Source organism: Lithobates pipiens, unplaced genomic scaffold, assembly GCF_037356315.1.
Source record: "Lithobates pipiens isolate NorthernLeopardFrog02 unplaced genomic scaffold, aLitPip1_a1.2 Scaffold_10, whole genome shotgun sequence".
Taxonomy (NCBI): Eukaryota; Metazoa; Chordata; class Amphibia; order Anura; family Ranidae; genus Lithobates; species Lithobates pipiens.
Window position 1 is genome coordinate 105,312,544 of NW_027507686.1, and position 20,208 is coordinate 105,332,751.

The 20,208-nt window shown below is 45.4% G+C and overlaps 1 protein-coding gene across 7 annotated transcripts in view; it reads right to left on the reverse strand.

Moving 5' to 3' along the window:
• DUS2 (dihydrouridine synthase 2) overlaps nt 1-20,208 on the reverse strand; it is a 1,012,599-nt gene that overhangs the window by 47,394 nt on the left and 944,997 nt on the right. For all 7 annotated transcript variants that reach the window (XM_077457206.1, XM_077457175.1, XM_077457217.1 and 4 more), the window contains one exon: nt 18,276-18,349. In XM_077457206.1, coding sequence (XP_077313332.1) covers nt 18,276-18,349 — 74 coding nt within the window. The remainder of the gene's footprint in view (nt 1-18,275; nt 18,350-20,208) is intronic.

Sequence of the window (20,208 nt, forward strand, 5' to 3'; positions counted from 1 at the left end):
TGACCACCGGGCACCCGCAATCACTCATGACAGAGCAAGAACCGGGATCTGTGTGTGTAAACACACAAATCCTAGTTCTGTCAGGGGAGAGGAGGCAGGTAATGTGTTCCTACTAAGCAGGAACAACAATCTGTCTTCTCCTCTAGTCAGCCACATTCCCCCCCAGTTAGAAACACACTTAGGGAACACAGTTGAGGCCGCGTACACACGCGGGGACTGTTCGGCCAACTTTGTCCGCTGAACAGTGTTTCGGCGGACAGTCCGCCCGTGTGTGGGCTTTCAGCGGACAGTTTCAGCGAACAGTCCGCTGAACAAGGTTTTTCGGAAATTCCGAAAAACTGTCCGCTGAAACTTTGTTTCAGCGAACAGTCCCCTCGTGTGTAGGCTTGTTCGGCAAACTAAGTTCCGCGCATGCTCAGAAAGGATTTACACGCCGAAAGTTATAATGCAGTGTATAGGACGTCGTATTTTTCGTCCCGTCGTACGTGCCGTTCACGTCATCGCGCACGGTTTCAGCAAACTGTTCGTCCGTCGTGTGTGGCCATGTCCGTCCATGCTAATTTTGAGCGGACTGTTTGCCGAAACTGTTTGACGGACAAAGTTGGCCGAACAGTCCCCGCGTGTGTACGCGGCCTAACAGCTTGAATAAATGTTACTGGTGTCAAAAAATCATCAAAAGTCTCCGCTGTGTCTGTTGCAATGTTGCAGTCCCAATAAATCGCAGATCACCGCTATAACTTTTGCGCAAACCAATTAATATATGCTTATTGCAATTTTGTATACCAAAAATATGTAGAAAAATACATATCGGCCTAAACTGATAAAGACATTTTTTTTTAAAGATTTTTTGGATATTTATTATAGCAAAAAGTACAAAATATTGTGTTTTTTTCAAAATTGTCGCCATTTTTTGTTTATAGTGCAAAAAATAAAAACCGCAGAGGTGATCAAATACCACCAAAGCTCTATTTGTGGGGAAAAAGGACATAAATTTTGTTTGGGGACAACATCGCATGACCGCGCAATTTTCTGTTAAAAGTACGCAGTGCTGTATTGCAAAATTAACATAATAATAAACATGCTTGTTTGTTCTAAGGCTGCAAATGGATTCTGCAAGCTTACATGCATTGGTCTTAGGTACTCTAGTTACACAACTAACCTTGCCCACATAAGCATCCTATGACCCTTGGTCACTGCCTGTTATAGATTCCTCTGATCCCTCCTCCCCCACCACAAACTTTAAAAGTTCCTCCAACCTTATGGATAACTTTTTCCCCAACAGAGCTTAACCCTCTCTATTTAAGTGCAGTCTTTGGTATAGAGCCGGTAATCGACAAAAAATTCAGCCTAGTTTTCCATGAACCCAAAACCCTCCTTCTTATGTCAGTTCCTCAGCCACTTAGTTTCCTAAGCTCTTGCTGTAACTCTGGTGTGGCTCGAGGTACAGGCAGTATTTCTGAGAATACTGCCTTGGGGGTCCTTTTCTTTAATATAACACCTAAGTCCCTGAAATAATTTTTTGGACACTTAATTTTCCTCGAACGTTGTCATTTGTAGCAAAATGTACCATAATAGCTGGATCCTCCCCAGCTCCACCCAAACATCTGTCCATCCAATCCACAATGTTCCAAACCCGCGTGCCCAGTAAACATACTGTTGAGCGGTCGTGGTCTTTGTGACAGATTGTCCAATCTGTCCTTCTAATAACTGGGTCTCTTACCACCAATATCCGTCTATCCTTTTCTGTAACCTTGCCCCATCCTCACTGGAAGAATTGTTCCCCTGGCAGCTGGAGGAGGTGCTCTGTTCCAGCAATGCCACTACTGGACTAAAATCCCCAACATCACACAACCAGGCATATTTAGATGTGTCAGCTCAGGACTAGCCTCTTTAAAGCTTTTTCTTTTACCCACCTTTTTGTCACTCAATTATCCTTGTCTGTTGCCTGAACCCCCCATTTCACCACCCTCCCATTCATCCAAACTCCCTTTTAGGTTGTTGATGTTTTGCAGTGTTGCCAGGTCCAGCTTTAGATTTAGGATGAGGTTTCCAAACAAATAACTAACTCATGTTTTGTGCAGCAGTATTCAGCCTCAAATGGTTGTTAAAGGAACTCATACATCACACAGGATGTGAACCATCACTCCCATTGGACATGTTAACTGTTAATGTAATGGGGATAATCCAGGAAAAAAATGAATTATGGTTTGTGTAAGGCTGACCGCAGGTCAGCCTGTATTTGTAGGAGGAGTCAGGCTGCATAAAGCCTGCCCTCCTCTGCCTCCTCCTCTTGTGGTTGTCGGCTTTTGTGTTGACGTCACTTCTGGCAGATCAGGGGAGGCGGGCGGGTGGTTACTTTCTGCTCTGGGGCACTCTTGGCCCCCGCCATGGGTCTTAGCTGCGTATGGAGGGGGGGGTGTTTCACCCACCGGCAGCTTCTGTCTGCATGGGGGGCCTCTCTCCCGCCCGCCTCCTTCTCAGGCTGCCTCTGCTGGAGGGGAGGGGGGAGGGAGGGTTCTGTCACTGGCTTCCCCTGTGTGGTTCTGCGGGGGTTCGTGTCCGCAGCTTCTGTCTCCACTGGGGAGCCTATCTCCCGCCCGCCTTCTTCTCCCACTGTCACTGCCGGAGGGTAGGGGGGGTGCCAGCTGCGAACTTCCTCCGTATGGTGCTGCTGGGGGAGGGGGTGGGGGGTTTTGCTGGCGGCTCCTGTCTCCACAAGGGGGGCCCTTCTCCCGCCCGCCTCCGTCTCTGGCTGCCTTTGCTGGAGGGGAGGGGGGCCGGAGGTTTCTGTTACAGGTTTTCTCCGTGTGGTCCTGGGGGGGGGGGGGGGGGTTCGGCCGCAGCCGCTGTCTCCACGGGGGAGCCTATCTCCCGCCCGCCTCCTTCTCCGGCTGTCTTTGCTGGAGGGGAGGGGGCGGATGGTTTTTTCCATCACTGGCTCCCCCAGTGGGGTTGGTCCATCTCAAGAGTGAGCTGACACGCCATCAGAGGCTGGGTTGTCTGAACCTGTAAGAGGACCAAGATAGGACTGAGGTTCCAATGGCGGCGCAGCTCCACCATTTGGTTGATTGGGTTGCGTTTGGCGGCAGTCCTGCCTACTAAATGTGAGGTAACACGGCCAGTGGTGGCACCGGTCATTTAGATCTGGAGGTCGCACCATTCTCCTCAACCTTGTAACCTAACGTGAGACAGAGGCCCCCTTTATGTGTATAAGATGTCTAGAAGATGGGTGCTCCTTCTATGTAACTATAAAGAGGGCGCCCAATCACTGTCATCTTTTGACTTATGAGCCGTCGTTTTATTTATATGGCTTTGCGTGTAAATCCAGGATAATCAAGGAAAAAAAAAAATTATGTTTTATATAATTTTTGCTATATTTAGTTAAATTTACTTACCAATTTTATTCTCAGTACTAGCTGTTTCTCTTAACTGTTTTGGGATGTAACATGATAGTGACTCCCACAGCACTCACAATGACCCCTCAGTACTCAGTGGTTCAACACCAACACTTTCAACACTGCCAGTATCCTCTCTCTGATCACACAGCCCTCAATTTCCTCTCCTCCTGTTCAAACTCACTGATCACACAGCCTCAGGTGTCCTCTCCTCCTGCTTCTACTTGCTGTTCACAAAGCCCTCTGCGTCCTCTCCTCCTGCTTTTGCACTGCTCAGTCTTAGATGTCCTCTCCTGATCCCAATCACTTCTCACAGCCCCTGGCTTCCTCTGCCTGCTCTCCGATTACAAAATCCTCACATCCTCTTTTTTGCTCCCGGCTCACTGCTCACACAGCCCTTGGTGTTCTCTTCTCTTGCTCCTGCAGCCCCATGCTTCCACTCCTTTTGCTCCTGTTAACTGCTTACACAGTCACCAGCATTCTCTTCATATGCTCCCACTTACTACTTAACAGCCCCCGGCATCTTCTCCTACCACTGTTGCTCTGCTCACTCCCAATTCACACAACCCCCGGTGTCCTTTCCTCCTGCTCCCACTCTGACCTTTATGCCTTTCCAGACACAGCAACTTCCATCTCCAATGGCTCCCACCAGCGTTTTCGTCCCTTCTCCTCTCCTCAGCCTCTCGAAATCTCACTGTCAGATGAGGACTAAGTCCACCGGATAGTCCGCTCCGTGTGTACGCGGCATTACACTTACTGGTAACGGATTTTCTGGGAAATCTTCCAGGATGGTACACCTGAGAGATTACTGGTCTCACCTGACAGGAAACACAATCAACAACAAGTTTGAAAGTCCCCACCCCTCCCTCCGACCTCCAGTTATGACAAAGTATAGACTCACATCAGTGTCAGAGGGAACATTCTGTGAAGAATGAAAATATCACCAACATTAAAGGGTAGGGAAGTAGGCTTGCCGTCCTGGAAGATTTCCCAGAAAATCCGTTACCGGTAAGTGTAACTGATACTTTTCTCAAGTCATCTTCCCAGGACGGCACACCTGAGACGATAAGCAAGAAGCACAGGCCTACCTTAGGATGGGACCACCGCCTGTAGAACCTTCCTGCCGAATGCCAGATCCTGAGGGGACAACAGCTCCACTCTGTAGTGCCTCAGGAACATCTTATGGCTCGTCCATGTTGCTGCCTTACAGATCTGATCAATCGACACGCTACTGATTTACCCACAAGTATGTATGCTATTGCTAAGGTCTGTTTTATCCACCTATCCAATATAAAGTGTAAGCGCTAAACCTTTGCTGCCACAATAATCAAATAAGAAGTGAAGGCAGAAAAAATTGATAAATATGAAAAAGTGAGCAACATATATAATAAAAAAGAGGATATAGGAAGCCCTATACCATGTATTCATGTATCCATTAATTTTTTTGTGAGATATAAACACAGATATAAAAATATAAACATAAATGGTGAAATATAAACATAAATAATAATTAAGTGGAGTCCATATTTTGTAATGATAAATACATAAACATGAGTCCCAACAAAGTGTGGTAACCATGAAAATTCCACCGCAGTGCAGATCCCACCACCTTAAGAAGCGCAGGCTTGCCAGATGGAAATGACCCAAATAGACATATATCTAAGGGGTCAAAAATCACTTATGGTTCCAAATACTGAGGCACTGGTTCAGCGTTCTATGGTTGTATGGATCCCAAGACAAATGGTTCTTTCAATGTATTAGACTGTATGTGGTAACAGCTTTGAAAGAGGCAGCTCTGACATCAACCCAGACATGTAATGGAAGGATATAGCCAGGATGGTGTAATAACGTTAAAATTTTTTTTTTTTAAATAAAAATAAACATGTCAGATAAAATAGGCAGTGGTAGAGTCTTTCCGATGCGTTTCGACCCATGGGTCATCATCTGGGGTGAACTACTACCACTGCTGTACTGCCTTATATAGGTTACATACCATAATACAATGAGGTTCAATTGGAATCCACCCCTGTGTGTCACAGGTGTCCACTTCCGGTTTAGAGGAAAATGGCGGCCAGGCGTGCGTTCCACGCCTCTATCTCATAAGGTAAGCTGCGTTCCACCTGGGACACTTATTTGGGCAAACCTTATATTAAAAATTACAATTTAAATGATATGTCTCAAATTGATATAGCGACTTGGAGTATTACAAGAAAATGGTGCATCAAAAATATGCCAAACCGCAACTTTATATAATCACATTTGCGTGTCAGGCCTCAAAGAAGACCTGTGTGATGGTAACGCTACATCATTTCCGGTAGAGTCGAGACCGGAAGTAAACAAACATCACTTCTGGTGCGGCGAAAACGAGCCATAAATAGTCCAAACCGGAAGTAAACAAACGTCACTTCCGGTGCGGCAAAGACGAGGCATGAATGTCAAGCAACATCATAACAACGCTTATAATACCGCCAAAACCGGAAGTACAAAAACTCCGAAATAATAAGAAGTCCTAGGTACAGAAATATGTTCAAATATATGGCATGAAAAGGGCTGAAAATATCCCATCAATATTCAACGCCACACATCAGAAGAAATTCAATATATGTGATAACTAAAATTATTAATGGACAAAAAATCAAAAAAGAGTCAAAAAAAGAGTGCTAATGTCCAACTTTCCCTAGCTATTCTCCCTACAATGCAAATAGCAACAATGTATTTAATTAATGCGTACAGTGACAAGTCTAAAGATTGACCCGTACTTGTTTTGACTTGATGAAGAAACTACTTTCCCTCAAGACAAATTGTGTATAATCGATGAAATGTCCACTGAAGTGACACACAAAAGTGAATCCCACACAAAAGAAAGAAAGGAGAAAAAAATATTCACAAAAATTACATTTCAAGAATCATCAATAAAGGCATTAATATCCCACTCCCCGTTCGGTATGAGCTCATAAATCCAATACGTCTCCAACCTGGAGACACCCCTTGTGAGAGCCCCCCCTCTCCATGGTGGAGTGTACCTATCAATCACAATGAATTGTGTACCTTCTGGGTCGCTATTGTGAAATTCCCTATAGTGCCTTGGGACCGTATGCTTAGATTCTTTGCTCTTAATCAAGGAAATATGCTCACCTACCCTAATAGAAAATGTTCTTGTAGTGCGGCCGACATACTGTTGACTGCATGGGCAGGTTATTAGATAGACTATATATCTTGTCTTACATGTACAAAAAGATTTTATAGAGTATCTCTTCTTAGTCACGGTTGATGTAAACTCAACGACCTTCCGTTTCACGGATGCATTGTGTTGACATACAATGCATTTCCTGCAGGGGAAATACCCTACAAGGTTGTGAAAGAAGGTCGGACGGACAGGTGGATTAATAATATTGGGTGCTATTTTGCTCTGCAGTGATGGAGCACCTCTGAAAAGAACTCTAGCCCTTTCAGGGAGTTTAGGACCTAAGATGGAATCATTTTTAAGAATTTCCCAATGTTTGCTAAAAATGGTTTTTATTTGTCTATGTTGAATGTTGAATGTAGTGAGTAAAGACCATTTAAACTCATCACCATTAGTCCGAGGAGTTTTTACCCGTAATAGGGTTTCCCTACTAATTTGAGAAACCTCTTGCAATTGTTTATCCAAAGTTGATGCTTGGTAGCCCTTATCGATAAACTGTTGTTTTAAATGACTGGCCTGATTAAAAAAAGTATTTGTATCAGTGCAATTCCGACGAAGTCTAATAAATTGACTACGTGGGACTGAGGAGAGCCAAGTTTTGTGATGACAACTGTCCATAGCAATATAGCTGTTGCGATCTGTGAACTTGAAGTGCGTCTTGAAACTGAATCCACCTGACACAATCCCTATCTCCAGATCCAGGAACTGGGGGCAAACTTGTCCGTCCGACCTTCTTTCACAACCTTGTAGGGTATTTCCCCTGCAGGAAATGCATTGTATGTCAACACAATGCATCCGTGAAACGGAAGGTCGTTGAGTTTACATCAACCGTGACTAAGAAGAGATACTCTATAAAATCTTTTTGTACATGTAAGACCAGATATATAGTCTATCTAATAACCTGCCCATGCGGGAAACAGTATGTCGGCCGCACTACAAGAACGTTTTCTATTAGGGTAGGTGAGCATATTTCCTTGGTATGAACGTGGAGTGGGATATTAATGCCTTTATTGATGATTCTTGAAATATAATTTTTGTGAATAGTTTTTTCTCCTTTCTTTTTTTTTTTTTTTGTGTGGGATTCACTTTTGTGTGTCACTTCAGTGGACATTTCATCGATTATACACAATTTGTCTTGAGGGAAAGTAGTTTCTTCATCAAGACAAAACAAGTACGGGTCAATCTTTAGACTTGTCACTGTACGCATTAATTAAATACATTGTTGCTATTTGCATTGTAGGGAGAATAGCTAGGGAAAGTTGGACATTAGCACTCTTTTTTTGACTCTTTTTTGATTTTTTGTCCATTAATAATTTTAGTTATCACATATATTGAATTTCTTCTGATGTGTGGCGTTGAATATTGATAGGATATTTTCAGCCCTTTTCATGCCATATATTTGAACATATTTCTGTACCTAGGACTTCTTATTATTTCTGAGTTTTTGTACTTCCGGTTTTGGCGGTATTATAAGCGTTGTTATGATGTTGCTTGACATTCATGTCTCGTCTTTGCCGCACCGGAAGTGACGTTTGTTTACTTCCGGTTTGGACTATTTATGGCTCGTTTTCGCCGCACCAGAAGTGATGTTTGTTTACTTCCGGTCTCAACTCTACCGGAAATTATGTAGCGTTACCATCACACAGGTCTTCTTTGAGGCCTGACACGCAAATGTGATTATATAAAGTTGCGGTTTGGCATATTTTTGATGCACCATTTTCTTGTTATACTCCAAGTCGCTATATCAATTTGAGACATATCATTTAAATTGTAATTTTTAATATAAGGTTTGCCCACATGAGTGTCCCAGGTGGAACGCAGCTTACCTTATGAGATAGAGGCGTGGAACGCACGCCTGGCTGCCATTTTCCTCTAAACCGGAAGTGGACACCTGTGACACACAGGGGTGGATTCCAATTGAACCTCATTGTATTATGGTATGTAACCTATATAAGGCAGTACAGCAGTGGTAGTAGTTCACCCCAGATGATGACCCATGGGTCGAAACGCATCGGAAAGACTCTACCACTGCCTATTTTATCTGACATGTTTGCTATTTTATTTTTATTAACTTTTTTTAACGTTATTACACCATCCTGGCTTTATCCTTCCATTACATGTCTGGGTTGATGTCGGAGCTGCCTCTTTAAAAGCTGTTACCACATACAGTCTAATACATTGAAAGAACCATTTGTCTTGGGATCCATACAACCATAGAACGCTGAACCAGTGCCTCAGTATTTGGAACCATAAGCGATTTTTGACCCCTTAGATATATGTCTATTCGGGTCATTTCCATCTGGTAAGCCTGCGCTTCTTAAGGTGGTGGGATCTGCACTGCGGTGGAATTTTCATGGTTACATCTGATTTGGATTCCTGTTTTCACCACACTTTGTTGGGACTCATGTTTATGTATTTATCATTACAAAATATGGACTCCACTTAATTATTATTTATGTTTATATTTCACCATTTATGTTTATATTTTTATATCTGTGTTTATAGCTCACAAAAAAATCATGGCTACATGAATACATGGTATAGGGCTTCCTATATCCTCTTTTATTATATATGTTGCTGACTTTTTCATATTTATCAATTTTTTCTGCCTTCACTTCTTATTTGATTATTGTGGCAGCAAAGGTTTAGCGCTTACACTTTATATTCGATATCTCTGTGGCTAAAAAATCCTAGTTTTAGCGTGTTGGCAGCTTTTTCCTATACATCTGGTACTGCGCAGTGTTATTGTGTGTATATAGCTCCTTCTGTTTTATCCACCTGGCTATCGTTGGTTTCGAGGCTTGCAAACCCTTCCTTTGGCCTGAAAAGGTGATCATCAAATGGTTTGATCTCCTAAATTCCGTGACTCTCTCTAGATAAGCTAGGAGACAACGCCTAACATCTAAGAGGTGGAACCTTTCTTCCTTCTCATTTCTAGGAGACTGGCAGAAGGAAGGAAGGATAATTTCCAGTGATCTATGAAATCCAGACGATACTTTTGGTAAGTATAATGGATCCTGTCTGAGGATTACCCTATCCTCTAGGATTAGCAAAAACGGCTCTTTAATTGTCAGAGCCTGTAGGTCGCCAATCCTTCTGGCTGTGGTAATGGCCAGCAGGAAGGCTAACTTAAATGAAAGAAACCTAAAGGAAACCTGGGCTACTGGCTCAAAGGGCCCTTTCGTCAGGGCATCCAATACCAGGGATAAATCCCACGGCGGGAACCTAATTGTCCTTACCGGGGATAACCTCTCCCTGGCCAACAAAAATCTTTTAACGAGGGGGTCTTGAGCCAGCCTTCTGTCAAAAAATACCGACAGGGCCGCAACCTGTACCCTAAGGGTGCTAACCGCTAGCCCCTGGTCCATCCCACCCTGAAGGAAATCTAGAACGGTTGGAACCGTTTGGAGGGCTCCCTCCTTTGACTGAAGCCACCTGGAGAAGACCTTCCAGACATTCACGTAGATCTGTCTGGTAACCTTCTTTCTACTGAGTAGGAGAGTATCTCTCACCTTCTCCGAGCATCCCCTATCCCTGAGGATTTCCCTCTCAAAAGCCAGGCTGTTAGAGAGAGAAGGCCCGGGTCGGAATGAACTACTGTGCCCTGGCAAAGGAGATCTCGCTGAACTGGAAGATGCTGCGGAGGGGCAACCGATCATTTCCATATGGTGGGGAACCAGGCCCTCTTCGGCCACCAGGGGCAATCAGAATGAGGTCTCCTTCTGCAACACCCTGGGAATGAGAACTATGGGGGGAAATATGTACGCCAGACCGAAATCCCAGTTCTAGGCGAAGGCATCCACCCCAAGGCTCCTTCCTCCCTGATGAGGGAAAAGAACCTCTGATCCTTCGTGTTTTCTCGATGTGCAAATAAATCTATTTCTGGCTTGCCGTAATGACGGCTTGCCAACAGATACACTTCCTTCTTCAGCTCCCATTCTCCTTGAAGAATAGGCCGCCTGCTGAGGAAATACACTCAAAGGTTGAGAGATAATTTTATGTGGGTCGCTTCCTCTAGAATTGCTTGCAACAATCTCCTCAACCTGCCGACCTTGTCCCCCCTTGGTGGTTCAGGTAGGATACTGCTACCAGGTTGTCTGACAGAACTTGATCCTCCCTGCCCTGGATCTGCTTCTTGAAAAAGCTCAGTGCCTTTCCCACTGCCGGGAGTTCCCTGAAGTTGGATGAAGCACTGCTCTGGCTGCGATTCCATGGTCCCTGGGCGTATTGGTCTCCCAAGTGGGCACCTCAACCCCAGGCGCTTGCGTCCATAGTTCGGACCACTGGATCTAACTGTGACCAGGCTCGACCTCCCGACAGATTGTCTGGGTTGAGCCACCAGCGTAGGGAGTGCACTCTCTCTTCCAGGGTCTCTCTTCTTCCGGCCCAAGAGGAGAGGAGAGAGGCCTGGAGTTCTTGGGAATGTAACTGGGCCCACATAACAGCCGGGATGCAGGAAGTCATGAGCCCCAAGACTCTCATGATGCTTCTTAAGGAGACTTCTCCTGACTCGAGGAGAGACGACACTGCACCCTGGACTTTCACAATCTTTTCTGAGGGAAGAAATAATCTTTGAGCCCTCGCGTCTATCAGGTATCCTAAGTATACCTTGGACTGTGATGGCTCCAGGGAGGATTTCTCCCGGCTGATCATCCAGCCCAAGGATTCCAGGGTGGTCAGCACTCTGTCCCTGTCGAACAGAAGCTGTTCCCTGCTCGGGTTGTAGATCAGCAGTAAGTGTCTAAGTAAGGTATCAATGCTACCCCCTGGAGGTGTAGGAAGGATACCACTTCGGCAATGACCTTGGTAAAGATCCTTGGACTGGACGCCAGGCCGAATAGGAGGGCCCTGAACTGCCAATTTTCTACCCCTCGTTATGTGTGTACCGCAAAATACAGGTACTTCTGGTGTTCCGGGGCAATGGGTATATGCAAGTACGCATCCTTCAGATCCAATGTGATCATGAAGACCCCTTCCTGGAGATGTTTTCTTAAATACTCTCCATCCTGAACTTTTTGTATAACAAGTATCGGTTTAATTGCCTCAAATTTATGATTAACCGAAACTTGCCCGATGGCTTTGGGACCACAAAAATATGGGAATAAAACCCGAGCGCCCACTGACTGACTCGTTGGAACAGGGACAATTACTTCCTGCTCTGCGAGCTCTCAAATATTTCCCAATAGGCCCCTCGCCCCGAGTGGGTCTTTGGGAAGACAAGTAACAAGAAAATTCTGAGGGGGGTTCGACTTAAGTTCCAATCTGTACCTTTCATTCAGTAGACTTAGGATATAAGAGCTCTGTGTGATCTTTTCCCTTTGGGGTATGAACCAAATGAGCCTTGCACCAACCTTTATGTTTGCATCATTTATTCTCTTTGTTGGAAGGTCCGGGGCCGGAAAAAAGGATACCACTTTTTTTCCTTACCCTTGTCGAGTCCCCATTTCTTTCTCTGGTCACTCTTACCCCTAGACTGACTCTTCGCAGAGGGGCCTCGAAAAAATGTCTTCCCTTTTTTCTTTCTTGGTTTTGTAGGGAATATTTTCCCCTTTTCTGTGGATTGGGAAAGCACCTGTTCAAGCCCTGATCCAAACAGAAGGGAACCCTTAAAGGGAATGCCACAAAACAGGGATTTGGAGGTAAAATCTCCATCCCACATTTTGACCCATAGGGCCTTCCTGCCCAAATTTAGTGAGGCTGCTGACTTAGCAGTAGTTCTTACTGTCTCTACTGCTGGGTCTGCCAAATAGGCTACCGCCCTTCCGACTACCTCCAAGGAATCCACCACTTCCTTGGATTCTTTTTTTACGCGAGACATGGTCCAACAACCTATTAAGCCAAGCGTCTGTGTTCCAGGCTATGCATGCTGAAGCCAGAAGCCAGAGCAGGCCCCATAGCCGCGGCATTGGCCTCCCAGGCCCTCCTTAACAGGGTCTCAGATTTCTTGTCCATCTGGTCCTGAATGTTGCCTGAGTCCTCAAAGGACAGGTCCAACCCTTTGGAAACCTGCACTAAGGACGCATCCAAGCGAGGGATCTTGAACTTATCTTCCTCCTCCTCCATGAAAGGCCATCTACGCTTCCAGGTCTTCAGTCTAAGAAGCTTGCACTCAGGTGCCTTCCATTCCCTTAGGATTATGTGCTTAAGGGACTGGTGTATAGGGAAGGCTCTAGCTTGCAACTTACCCAACCCCCTATACACCCTATACTGAGCGGACACCTGGGCAGAGGGCATCTGAATGTCCTCTGATGCATAAATTGCCTCAAGAAGACCCTCCATGTCCTCTGCTGAGAAGAGGTGTCCCCTTGGGCAAGCCTCTATCTGGCCATCCAGATCCGAGTCTTCCCCTTCCTCACGGGAACTCCTGTCAGAGACCTGACCCTCCTACTCATCTGAATGGTACGGGTTAGGCTCCTGGGATCCCCCCGTATAACTGGTGGACATATCGTCCTGTGAGAAGGGACTGTCCCTCCCCGATGGGGTCTGACGTTTCTCAAACGTTGTCCTAAAGGACTGAAGGGTAGCTAGCACCTCTGACTGTAGCGCCCGGCATTCCTTCACAACCTGTGCTGTCTCTTTGCCTGCCAGTTTAAAGATGCATTTGTCACAAAAGGGTTTGCTGTGGGCCTGCGGAAGCTTATCGTTACAGTACCCACAGCGTCTAGACTTAGAAGTGGCTTTGCCTCTAAACCTACTGGTCGTCGCCTGGGCAGGGCATTCTGAACCTGTGAACAAATGACAAGAACCCCAGTAAGCTACCCAGTGTCCTGAGGGGAAGAGTTAAACAGGGCCACCCCAAATTCCTTTGCAGCAAGATCACTCACCCCCTGGGGTGACTTCAACTGCTGCCTGCTCCGGTCCACCCTCCTTCTCCATCTCCAGTCTGCCCTGCACGACTGCTGCACGAGAGGTTCTGAGGGGATCCTGGACCACTGGCCCCTCCTGTCTTGCCGCTTTCTCTGCACCATTTTGGGGAAACTCAATTCACCGGAAATGAGCTCACCAAGGCGCATGGCGACTTCCGGTAATGCGCAATGCAGACCGAGGACGCCGCACACTTCCAGGCTCCGTTGGAGTGAAATTGATGGGACTGTTTTCACGGCCCCTCTTTACCATCCACCACCGTCAGGTAGGAGGGAAAAAGCAGGACACGTTTGGGGCGCTGTGCAGAGGGAACACCTCACCTATCCCACAGTCTCAGGGGAGACCTCTGTCTACTCCCCTGAGGCATTCCATTACTGGAATGATTCCCCCGCAAAGGGACTAAGCTCCAACCGACTTCACAGACCCCCCTGACTGCTCTGGGTCCATCATCTGGGTGGGGGGGGGGTAACCAAGGTCCCAGACCGCTCACCCATCGTAAAAAACAAAAAAAGTTATTTCTCTGTGACCTGCAGGAAACACAATCGGAGGTCGGAGGGAGGGGTGGGGACTTTTAAACTTGTTGATTGTGTTTCCTGTCAGGTGAGACCAGTCATCTCTCAGGTGTGCCGTCCTGGGAAGATGACTTGAGAAAAAGGTTAGGTAAGGGAGTACACAAGCAACCTGTCTTGTGATGCTACTCCTTCCATATTAGGATCCTCAGAAGAGGATAAATAAGTATCTTTCAAATATTTGGGAAGATCTACCTGATCCCCAGCCTCCTGCACCTCAACAAGAGGGTCCTGAGGACTAGATGGAAATCTGCTATGTTTAGCCCCACTAGGAGAGACATCATAGCATTAATCTTCTTTCCAATTTACAAATGATAGCAGAAAAAAAACCTTTTGTATGATATATACAGGGACTGAAGTGTTTTATGCAACAACAATTTCCCCAGAAGGCTCAATTTTAGCCGTATCCCTCTCAGAGGAGGATGACATTCTTTTGTAAATGGATTCAGTTGATCGTGAAAAAATCATTGACCCTCTTTAGAGAAGTTCCTGGTCCCATTACCATTCCACCAGGCACTATGCAAAAGAATGTAAATTGCTAGGCTATAGTTCAGCGCCATTAGCTACTATTAATCCTAGCTTGGTAAAGTATAATGTGTCAAAGGGAAAAAAACCTTTGTTCACTAACCTGACAAGCCATCATCCTGCTCTGTCCCTCCACAGCCAGCAGCAGCTTTCACATATACAGCACTAAAATCAACTTCCTACATGTGTCTGACAGGCATCTGACGCCATTAACCATGCCCCCCGCGCAAAATACGGACCCCCCTTTCCTTTCAAAGGAAAGCGGCGTCCTGTGGCCATGTAGGCATGGGGGAGGGGGGTAAATCCTCTGCTGAGCGGCCACGGTCTGTCTCTCTTTTTTTTTTTTTTAAAGGAAACTAGCTTGGCATCTTATCTCCCAAAGGGGAAAAAAACGTTTTGGGGCAGAGGAAGAGAAGCAGATCCCTCTTCTTTCCTGGAGGATCTGTTGCAGCTGGAGGAGAGGAGAATGAAGGCTTCTGTGCTGTTTCCAGCGTCAGGACAGTGAGTGCTCAATACAGCCCCCAGTGGTGACACATAGGCATGACAACATTATACATAGAAGGAGAAATTCATGAGAAAATCTCCCTTACCTTATCCTCGCAGCAGGGTTTTATCAGAGATAATTGCCCAATCTTCACCCTTCATGGTGAGCTCTGAGACCTTTTAGGAAACCTTCAGGAACCGGGGAACCTCAGGTTACCCACAATCCTGGACCTGCAACAGCACCCTGCCAGTAAAAACTTTATGGCCTTACTACCAAAAAGTACTGGATCCCAGGGCCCAGCTCTCTAAAGAGAAGCGTTTGAAAGCAAAACCTCGTTTCTTCGGACACGAGGCCCGCGTACCATTAATTTAGCCCATGAAAATACATCAGAAGGGATCTGGTCAGCATGGCTAGCCCCAGCAATTATTGCTTCCAGTGGAGCTCAGCACAGCACATCTTTACCCGTGACCAAAACCTTAGACACTGGCAAAAAAACGGAGGACTCCCAGTAGTGGGAGGGAGTATAGGGAGTATACGTCTTGTCTTAGGGGCGTGCCAGTGTCCATCGCCTATCAGTGGTCCATATAACCCACATAGAATCTACTATGGCTCTGTGTCTGATATAAGAAAAGAAACAGGTTTTGGAACCTTCCATTGTGGAAGAAGGACCTTTCTCTTGTGACATCTTTGACAAATGTGCCCAGTGCCTTACGAAACAGACGTCCCCCTTCAAAGGGTATGCTTGTGAGACGTTTGCATGAGGCCTCAGCTGACCAGGCTTTTAGCCATAAAATTCTGTGCATATGGGTAGAAATTAAAACCATTCAGGAGATATGCGTCACGGCTTGTTCTAGGGCATCAACACAAAAGATTAAGGTGGAGGGAAGCTCCGCAAGGTTTCGTCTGTTGGTTGTTCTTTGCCCTAGTCCAGGGGTGCCCAACTACTGGCCCGTGGGCCACATGTGGCCAATCACCTCCTGCTCTGGGATGGCGAGTTGGCAAGCCCAGGTTCCGGGTTCCAGACCCGCCACCCCCGAGCATTGGTGTGAAGATCAGAGTCGGCACTAGAGGAAGCAGAGCTGATACTTCCTTTATAGTGCTGGCCCCTGTCACAGGCGAAGTGATACCAAACGTACTCTGCCTGTGACAGGAGCCAGTGTGATACAGGAAGCATTGGCTCCTGCCACACTGATGTTCAGGGAACCTGCAATCTGGGACAGCACCCACCAGGGATACCAGCCAGCAGTACCAGCCAGCAGTACCCGCCAGCAGGACCCATCTGCAGTATCTGCCAGCAGGACCCGTCAGCAGTACATGGCAGCTCTACCAGCCAGAAGTACCTGCCCTGGGGGACAGCAGCAGCTGCCAGCCATACCCACCTGGGGGATAGCAGCAGTCGCAAGCTATACCCCACTGGGGGACAACAGCAGCTACCAGACATAATTGCCTGGGGGACAGCAACAACCGCAGCCAGCCAAACCTGCCTGGAGGACAGCAGAAGCCAGAAATACCTGCAGGAATCCTGGGGAAGAAGTGAAGATTGAGGTCAGTTGAGGTGCAAGTAAACCGCAGTGCATCAGTGTGAAAGCAGCCTTAGGCCCCTTTCACACGATCGGTCTGATCAGGTCTGCCCATCTGTTTTTCATCCAATCCACTTAAAAAAACAGAAGGGGATCTGTCCCCTTCTGTCTGGATGGCTATAGGAGTAGAGTGTGCTGTGTCCATGTCTGCTCTACATATGCAGAGTGGACACAGACCTATCATCAGCCCACTCCACTCATTGTGGACCGTGGCCAGTTACCAAGTCACTAAAGTGGCCCTTGCTCTTCAAAAGGTTGGGCACCTGTGGCCTAGTCCAATTAGCTGCAGAATAAGCAGCTTGGCCTTCATGGGGAAAGATAACCTTTAAAAGCAACTCTAATTTTCTATCAACAGAATCCTTAAGTGAAAGAACATCCTTGATAGGCACAGTAAGATGTTTAAGACTGAGGCGAACAGACAACTTTTAGTGAACTCTTTTTTCACTGGATAGAGTTCTGCAATAATTCTTGGAGGAGTGAAAATCTTTTCAGGGTTAACCCAATTGTCATAAATTATCATTAATGTTCGCCGCAATATCGTGGTATAGGTCACTGATCGCTGCCATTACTAGTAAAAATAAAATAAAAAATAATAAAAATATCCCATAGTTTGTAGATGCTATACTTTTGCGCAAACCAATCAATATAAGCTTATTGGGATTTTTTTAAATAAAAATATATAGCAGAATATATATTGGCCTAAACTTATGAAGAAATTTGATTTTTTAAATTTTTTCATTGGATATGTTTTATAGCAGAAAGTAAAAAATATATATTTTTTTAATAGCGCAAAAAACAAAAACACAGAAGTGAACAAATACTACCAAAAGAAAGCTCTATTCGTGGGGAAAAAAGGGCATACATTTTCTTTGGGTACAGTGTCGCATGACTGCTCAATTGTCATTTAAAGTAACGCAGTTGGCCTGGTTATGAAGGGAGGTAACTCTTCCGGAGCTGAAGTGGTTAAGAGAACCTTCCACATCTTATAGTTCCTACCCTTTAAACCAGTGATGGTGAACCTTGGCACCCCAGGTGTTTTGGAACTACATTTCCCATGATGCTCATACACTCTGCAGTGTTGTTGAGCATCATGGGAAATGTAGTTCCAAAACATCTGGGGTGTCAAGGTTCGCCATCACTGCTTTAAACTATATGACCTAACGCTGAAAACATAATCCAAGGCTTAGCTAAAGATCTTTGTCTATATATTAACCCAGTGCAAACTGAAAAAGTATACCACAAGCTGACTAATGCTGACCATACACTATACGAAAAAGTGGCCGAAATTCGGTCATTTGGCCAGTTCATTTGTTTTTCGACCAGTTAATGGGCACAAAATCGGTAATCATTGGGATGTTTTTGAGCCAAAAAAGGAAGGACAAGTTTGGAAATTTTCTGCCAAACTAACGATAAATTGAAAGATTAATGTGTTACCCGTCCAAACTGTTTGTACTAAGTATATTTAAAAAACAAACAAAAAATTGGTTCATTTATGTCCACTGAACAATTTATCTGTCATTACATGATGGCACTATCGTTTGCTCTTATGGCCAAATGTTTTTTTTTTTTTAAATAGTGTATGGCCAGCATAAGTCAGTACTTTCACAATGAAACACACTAATTAGTTGCAATATTAATTAACAATGAATAATTAATTAATTAATAATAACTCACCACAGGACAGAGCAGTACTTCTTTTCATTCACTGTGACAACAGAGTGGAAAAACCTATCAAGAGACCTCTGCACCTAGATGACACAAAATATATCACATAAAAAAAACTTTTACTAATAAAAATGCCACAGGTGAAAAAAAATGTTACATCAGTTATGGTACAGAGAAGGATATGATGAGAATGTCTATAAGGGATATTTATCCCTGAGAATGTTAAGCAGGAAGCTACAAAGTACATTTAGAACTTCTTCTTTAACCACTTCCCGACCAGCGCACGACGATGTACGTCGACAGAATGGCACGGGCAGGCATATTGGCGTACAGGTACAACCAATATTCAATGCCGCCCTGCCATCGGGAGCGCGCCGCCGGCGGCGCGCTCCCGCGCTGGTCGGGACCCCCGTGAGTCCGGTCGCGGGACCCGCGGACTCGATCGCCGCGGGCATCCCCGCGATCGTCTCACGGAGCGGCCGAATGGAGGAAATGCCGAGTAAACAGCATTTCTCCATTCTGCCTAGCAACTAGTGACGCTGATCTCTGCTCCATGTGATTGGAGCAGAGATCAGTGTTCACTAAATGAAAGCCCAACCCCCCCACAGTTAGTAACACACCCCTAGGAACACTTAACCCCTACACTGCCACCCACTGGTTAACCCCTTCACTGCCAGTGTCATTTACACAGGAATCACTGCATTTATATAGCAGTGATTACTGTATAAATGACAATGGTCCCAAAAATGTGTCAAAAATGTCCAATGGGTCCCCCACAATGTCGCAGTCACAATAAAAATTGCTGATCGCCGCCATTACTAGTAAAAAAAAATAATAAAAAATTATTAATAAAAATGCTATAAAACTATCCCTATTTTGTAAACTCTATTACTTTTGCGCAAACCAATCAATAATCGCTTATTGTGATTTTTTTTACCAAAAATATGTAGAAGAATACATATCGGCCTAAACTGAGGGAAAAAAATGTTTTTTTATATATTTTTGGGGGATATTTATTATAACAAAAAGTAAAAAATAATGTGTTTTTTTCAAAATTGTCGCTCTATTTTTGTTTATAGCGCAAAAAATAAAAACCGCAGGGGTGATCAAATACCACCAAAAGAAAGTTCTATTTGTAGGAAAAAAAGGACGTCAATTTTGTTTGGGAGCCACGTCGCATGACCGCGCAATTGTCAGTTAAAGCGACGCAGTGCAGAATCGCAAAAAGTGGTCTGGTCTTTGACCAGCAAATTGGTCCGGTCTGAAAGTGGTTAACCACTTTTCTTGATCATACATCACGGGACACAGGAGCTCATTACATAGTGGGTTATATAGGTCACCTCTGGTGATTGGACACTGGTTAACCCCAATTAAGGAGAATTCCTCCCCTATATAACCCCTCCCATATGGGAGGCACCTCAGTTTTTTCGCCAGTGTCTATGGTGGTTGGTCACGTAAAACATGTGCTATGAAGAAAGCTCTGTGCAGGTCCCTGCGGGGACCTAAGGGCTACAACAAACCGGATCCATATCTCGGGCCGATATTTGACTCCCAAGATGGTATGGTACCCGGGCCTCGTCAGCCGAAGAAACGAGGCTTGGCCTGTAAGTCCTCTCCTGTTGGAAGACTGGGCTCTGGGAAAACCAGACTTGGTGTACTGTTTACACAGAGCGCATGAAAGTTTCTGGCAGAGTCTTTTACATGGTTACATGGTCCAGGTAGGAGGCTCTTCTGAGAAAGAGCCCCAGATAAACCTGAAGGTTGGCTAACACTGCTCGCTGTGATGGGTGAAGGCTGGAATTGGTCTGTTTCAGCAATTCCTGCGGCGAGGACAGGTAAGGGAAGTTAATCCTATATATATATATAATTATATGATGGATTTCTTCATTGTTAGTAGTTGTATGTCTTACCTGGTTTCCACCACTAGAAGGAGTAAGAGCAG